Consider the following 6,128-nt stretch of genomic DNA (forward strand, 5'->3'; position numbering starts at 1 on the left):
AGGAAAACCAAAATACGCTACCAACAAATATACAAAGGCCGAAATAGAAATACAGCCACCGTCGAATGAACAAACGGTGAAGGCAATAAAGAAATTGAAAAACAACAAAGCGCTAGAGACAAAAAGAAATGTACAAGCAATCATGGAATAACTCTTCGGAATACATGCTATACGACATTCTTCAATGTCCTGCTGGACAGAATGAAACCATATACCGAAGAGATTGCTGGGGAATACCAGTGTGGTTTTACATCAAATAAGTCCACCGTAAACCAAATTTCAACCATTAGGCAAATATTGTAGCAATGCGGGGATTCAACAGAGAACTCCAACAAGTGTTTATGGATTTCAGACAGGTAAAAAGTTGTGGCAAGCAATAGAAGAACTTGGATTCCCAAAAAACTTATATCGCTGGCAAAAGTATGTTTGGAGCATACGCGATGTAAAGCAAGAGTGGGACAGAGTCTCGACTCCTTTAGTAGATATCAATAATGGTCTCAAGCAAGGTGACGCCCTCTCACTTCAACTCTTTAGCCATTGGCATTGGAATATGTAGTTAGGAACTCCGAAATGGAGAGGCAAACTGCTCTTGGCTTTTGCAGACGATGTCGATGTGATTGGCAACAGGAGGATCAACATCTAAGGCATACTTTCACATTCCTTAAAGACAGATTAGATGTATATTTATATCTCAGTAGAAATAATCGGAACCGAGATAGAGTCGGACAAAACGTTCCTATCGGGGACTTCCTTTCAGCGGAAAAGGCAATTTAAATATCTGGGTATAAGTAGAAGTGAAAACAACAACAACACCGAAAAGATAAATAACAGGATAGCTACAGGCTGCAAACAGATGCCTTTTTGCCCTTCAAAACCTAATAAAATATAGAACACTTACCAGGAAAACTAAGCTGAACATATACAAAACAATTATAAGGCCTGTCGTAATATATGGATGTGAGACCTGGACACTAAAGGTTGCAAGCGAAGAACGACTTAAGGTATTTGAAAGGAAAGTGCTAGGAATGAAAGGACAATATAGAATAAACCACCAATGGTTATACCAATAAACCAATCAAGAACTCAAAGGGCTCCACACTGATACCAACATAATAAACGAAATGGGCAGGACACGTTAAAAGAAGGCGGGACGATAGAATGGTAAAACTAGTGTGGGAGGAGGTTCCAGACAGAGACAAAAGACCTCAAAGCCATGAACATCGAAGATGGCGCTGATCGGATACTTGATAGGAAAGTTTGGAAACGTGTAGTTGAGTCGGCAAAAACCCTCCCAGGGTCACGGATGGTGATGATGATGATAGTCAACTGGGAATTTATGAGCCGCAAACATGTATTTTGCTTTAATACGTTCGCCTGTGATATTTATGATTATTTGCTCAAATATAAGTGTTTTATGGCCATTTTATGCGTACCGCTATTTCCTGAAATTTGTACCCAATTGTAATTAAAATTTTTTAGTATTCAAATTCCTTAAAACAGCCATTTATGCCGCTGGGTTTTGAAAAAGATTTGCTGAATGAAGAAGTTTCTACATATTTTCCTCCTGTAACTTTACTCCATTTAATAGTATCAGAACATTCACGAATGCTTGATGAATGCCTTAAAAAATTACTCTGTCTTTGGCATCGACAGGTACGCGCTAAGAGATCCGAACCAAAAATCTGATTATGGGCAATGCTACCGCATTCTAAAAGAATATACATAGATCATTTCTGTTGGCTTTCAGATTTTGGCGTTAACTAAGTGTGTAACCCATACACACCTATGAATCAAATCAAACGATTACGGTTTCTTACCATAATCCTTTCTACATTCTTTCGAATGTCTACCATAATACTTCATCAACCAATATGTCTTTAAATAAGGAAATTAACAAATTGTAAATGTACACGGTTATATTTATTTATTCTTAGATACCAAATTAGAAGATGTGAATAAGCGGTTTTTGGTAATGAAACGATCGCTATGTAAGAAAAACATGCAGTACATATACCTAAGAATAATAAGTGGTTTTGGAGTACGAAAGCAATTTTGGTGCGTCTAACAGTGCGATGGACTAAAAATCAGTTGGTTAGTTGCGTGCGTAAAACGAATACAAAGTGAAGAAAAACAACTGGATTTGATATTTGAATTAACAATGAAAATATTCAAAATGACTTTTTAGTCACATTGCTTTGAATTAATAATTATCCATTCCAGTTCTTTCTCGAGTTTAGCATGAAAATATTACATGTATTGTTTTTGAAAGTTATGATATATTGCAAGTATGGATATTTAGAGAAACTACAAAATATATGTGAGATATTTATAATTTCTCGATACTATAATATTCTTCAAAAATAATATCCGATACATTTTGAGGTCTCTTAAACATATATCCTTCTATCGTCTTTACACTTACTTGAGTCTCGTCTGAAACATTATCTTCTTCTGCTGCTGATGTGGAAGTTTCAGCAGCTGGTCTACCCCTACTTCTAGTTCGGGAAGCGCTTGGTTTTCGGTCCTCCTCAATAGCAGGAGTTGTGTTCAGATTTCTGCTCCTAGGAGGGAATCTGAAAGCGTTAGAGAGTCTGTTCTCTCGTCAAGTAAATGGAAATATCACATAAAAAGACAAATGAGTGAAAGTGCGTGATGCACAATGTCATGGTATGGAAGTGGAATCTTAGTACTCTACAATTATTTCGAAAATATGTTAGTCATATGTACATTTTTATAGGTTTTGTAGTATTTCTCCAAATCGGTGTATATCCCATTCAATGCCACATTATTTGAAAGAAGAATGTTTTTGTGCAAATATCTAAAATAGATAGTTGCGTAGATTTTATGGTGGTCACGTGTAGTTATTTGGATATTTAAATGCTTTCTAAATAAAATAGCAAATTACCTTATGCAGTACTTTAAAATAAACAGTTTCAAAGTTGAAGTGACAAAACCGTCGGAAATTTTCCGGCGCGAAAAATGTTAAAACATTTTCAAAAAAACATGAGAGTGCTTTAAAAAATAGATTTATAGTGAAAAACTTTTCTAATTTTTTTAGGTCATTATCGTACACCTGCAGATATTGTATTGGGCATTTGATATTTAGCGGCGTGCAAGTGAAATTATTAAAAAAATGTGTCAATACAAATATCGTAACGTTCAACCTACATAATTGAGAGTTCGTCGTTTACTTGTTATCAAGTGTTAATCTTCAAAGTGGTGTAAAGCACATTTTAAGTGATTACCGTTTTTTTAAGTCCTGCAATTTTCAATTAATTTCCAATCAATCAGATGCTGAAATTTAAATATATGTTATGTGGTTCGTGAATAAATTCGGAAATTTACTTTAATCACTATAACAAATGATTGTGAATCTAATAGGTGATATTTATGTTAAGGGCTATACTATTTTGATGTGCGAAGTTTTTGTGGTAAAAGTGCATAACCAAAACCATACAAAATGGTAAAATATCTGCAAGGCAAAAAAGATGCAATCAAATGATGCTCACTTGCATCACATTAGGCGTTTTTAGCAGCTGCTCCCGCAATTGCAGTTCTAAAATTTTATTTGGATTTTTTTTCATCAGCTCTTATGTGGCAAAATACTTTATTATATATAGGGAGAGAAACTAAATTTCAGTCACATTGCTTAGAAATTGCTTTTCTTTAACTCATATGTGGTTGTTCATTAATTTTATGGAAAAACTTCATCAAAGTTGGAGTTCAATTCCAAGAAATCTGTAAAAAGGAAGGCCTGCTTCATTTGAATATACAAAGAGCACAGTGCAGATTTACCCAATACAATACAATATAATAATACTTTTATATAATATTTCTACAGTTCTATCAAAATGTTGAATTTCATTAGTCTGAAGGTGTTATGTACAGTATTTCTACAATTTTAACAGCAGCTTTCAAATACTGTGGCAATGGATATTTATCATACGCGCCGCGTATGTAATGTATTAATATTTCGTGCTTTTAGAGACAAGTTTCAAACCTTGTGTTTGTCGGTAATCTTTCTTCCTGCACGGAGTCCTCCTCGTCGAGCTGCCTACCACGGGGTTTACTTCTTGACGGTAATACTTCATTGACCTCAGGAGTGGCTTTTTCTCTCGATTTGTTATTTCTAGATATGCTGTTCCTAGCTGGACCATCATGTCCGTTAGTTACCTTTAAAAAGTGAAATTTAATGGGACATGTTCATCAGCTTTATTCCAACAACGGTGTAGTAATAGTCAGCTTAATGTGTAGTAATAAAAACTGTTACTTGGAGGCAAGATTTCAAGAATATTATTAATGTGCATTGGCTATTGGCATTAAGATACTTATTCTTACCTTGTCCTTTGCACCTTCATCATCATCATAGTAATAATAGACATACTCATATTCATATTCTTGCCCATTAGGTCCTTTTTTAATTTGTATTCTTGACCTTTGTTTGTCGCTTGCTGACCCGACGACATCAAAATCTACATTTTTAGGAGCAATTCGAGATGTAGTCAGTACCGGGCGTTGAGTTGTTGGACCTAAAAAACGGTCTGCATTTTAGTTTCATTGTGTTGTTAGAAAGATATATTTACTATTTCCTTTATACATTTTCTAACTTTTCGGGCCAAACAGTATTTACAAATTATTTCAATCTATCGATGGTCGCCAACAAAATACTCTTTACTTCAAGTAAAATGAGACTTTTCAGAATAATTCGACATATAATATGGTGTAGGGGAATAAGTACCAGATACTTCACTCGATGGTGATCTTCGAGACCTCTTTTTAGTGCCTCGCCTTCTACTTGTTTTCGTTGTTGATGTCGTTGTAGTCGAAGAAGGTGCTACTGTTGAGGTTTTCATAGCTTCCTTGTACTTTTCTAGAAGTTGGGCAACGTTTAACTTTATAGCCCCTAAAATTGTATATACTCTACGATGAAAATGGTCAACTTTACCGATGTAAATTAGCATTTAGCTAATGTTCCATTTGCATTTTTACCTGAGGAATGAACTGAACTGGAATTTATGAGCTAAAGTTTATACAATTAGATATTAATCGATAGTTAGCTGGTATTGAAAATGGTTTGTAAAGTAATTACTAAGATACGATGCAGTCTTAAACATTCTTACCTGGTGGTGCAGGAGCTGGTGGTTCGGCGGCATATCTTTTATGCACTTTCTTTCCTACGCTTTTTACAGGTTTAATGGGCAAGATTTCAGATTCGTCAGCTTCTTCGCTTAATGCGAACGTCAGGTTTGGCGGTATTTTATGAGCTGTTTCAAATTTTCTATGCTGAAAACAACGCCAAAATAATTTCTGTTATAGAGCAAAAATGTATCGATGTGTCGAAATAGTTCAATTTTGCGATTCTAAATTCTTACGTGCTCTTCTTCTTTTTCTTTACGCGCAATGGGCTTGGCCCCAGATTCCGAGGAATGCACAAATACAAATTCTTGTCCAGGCATGGGCTGATTCACCAGTTTGATGTCTTCAGCAGGAAAAGCAAGAGAGATTGTTCCAATGCAACAGATCCTGCAGTACCAGAAATAATTGAAAACGTGAAGTCATAAAGTCATTTGTTGATATGTTTTATTAAGTAACCTTGGCATTTTGTGTTCCAATAAAAATTGAACTAAGTATATCAACTTAGGAAAACCTTGAATTTACACAAAGTACTTGCACAGCATGGAACATGCTTCGCCAAATGACACACCACATGCACCAGGCATGGGGCAGGAGCTACCATTATTATGGGGGCGTGTCGTGCCCAAAAGAATCGAACTTTGAAAGCTAACATGAAGTTTTTTGGATTATTTACAATTATCTTTATTTGTTTTGCTGATTTTTAATAACATGGATTTGGACAGATTTTCTGCTCTACTAAACACATTTTCATTTTTCTTTCCAGGTGGCACCATGCAGCTTTCGGTAAGTTTGGCATGACTTTGTCCCTGGTTGCCACATAGTTTTAGAACTTTTAGTCCCATATTATTGAGTTGTATTTTATGATATTGTTGCATTTAATATTTCTTCGACGAGGAACGACGAGAAAGTTTTCGGATTCTGCATTGGGTTTTTGAGATGTTTCATTTTAACAGTTTAAGTGTTACAGTTTAAAAGCGAAATAAATGGGGTTT

At 35.3% G+C, this 6,128-nt stretch overlaps 1 protein-coding gene across 1 annotated transcript; it reads right to left on the reverse strand.

Moving 5' to 3' along the window:
* Window positions 1-2,422: 2,422 nt before the first annotated feature.
* On the reverse strand, window positions 2,423-5,552 carry LOC125505029 (mucin-5AC-like; the record flags this gene model as incomplete). Its single annotated transcript, XM_048667963.1, is given in 6 exon segments — window positions 2,423-2,573; window positions 4,001-4,173; window positions 4,339-4,529; window positions 4,739-4,870; window positions 5,121-5,283; window positions 5,373-5,552. Coding segments are annotated over 6 exon segments (894 nt in total), but the record flags the coding sequence as incomplete, so codon positions are not given.
* Window positions 5,553-6,128: the final 576 nt, after the last annotated feature.

Source organism: Dendroctonus ponderosae, unplaced genomic scaffold, assembly GCF_020466585.1.
Source record: "Dendroctonus ponderosae isolate FM_Combo_2020 unplaced genomic scaffold, Dpon_F_20191213v2 Dpon_F_20191213_624, whole genome shotgun sequence".
In the NCBI taxonomy this organism is placed as follows: Eukaryota; Metazoa; Arthropoda; class Insecta; order Coleoptera; family Curculionidae; genus Dendroctonus; species Dendroctonus ponderosae.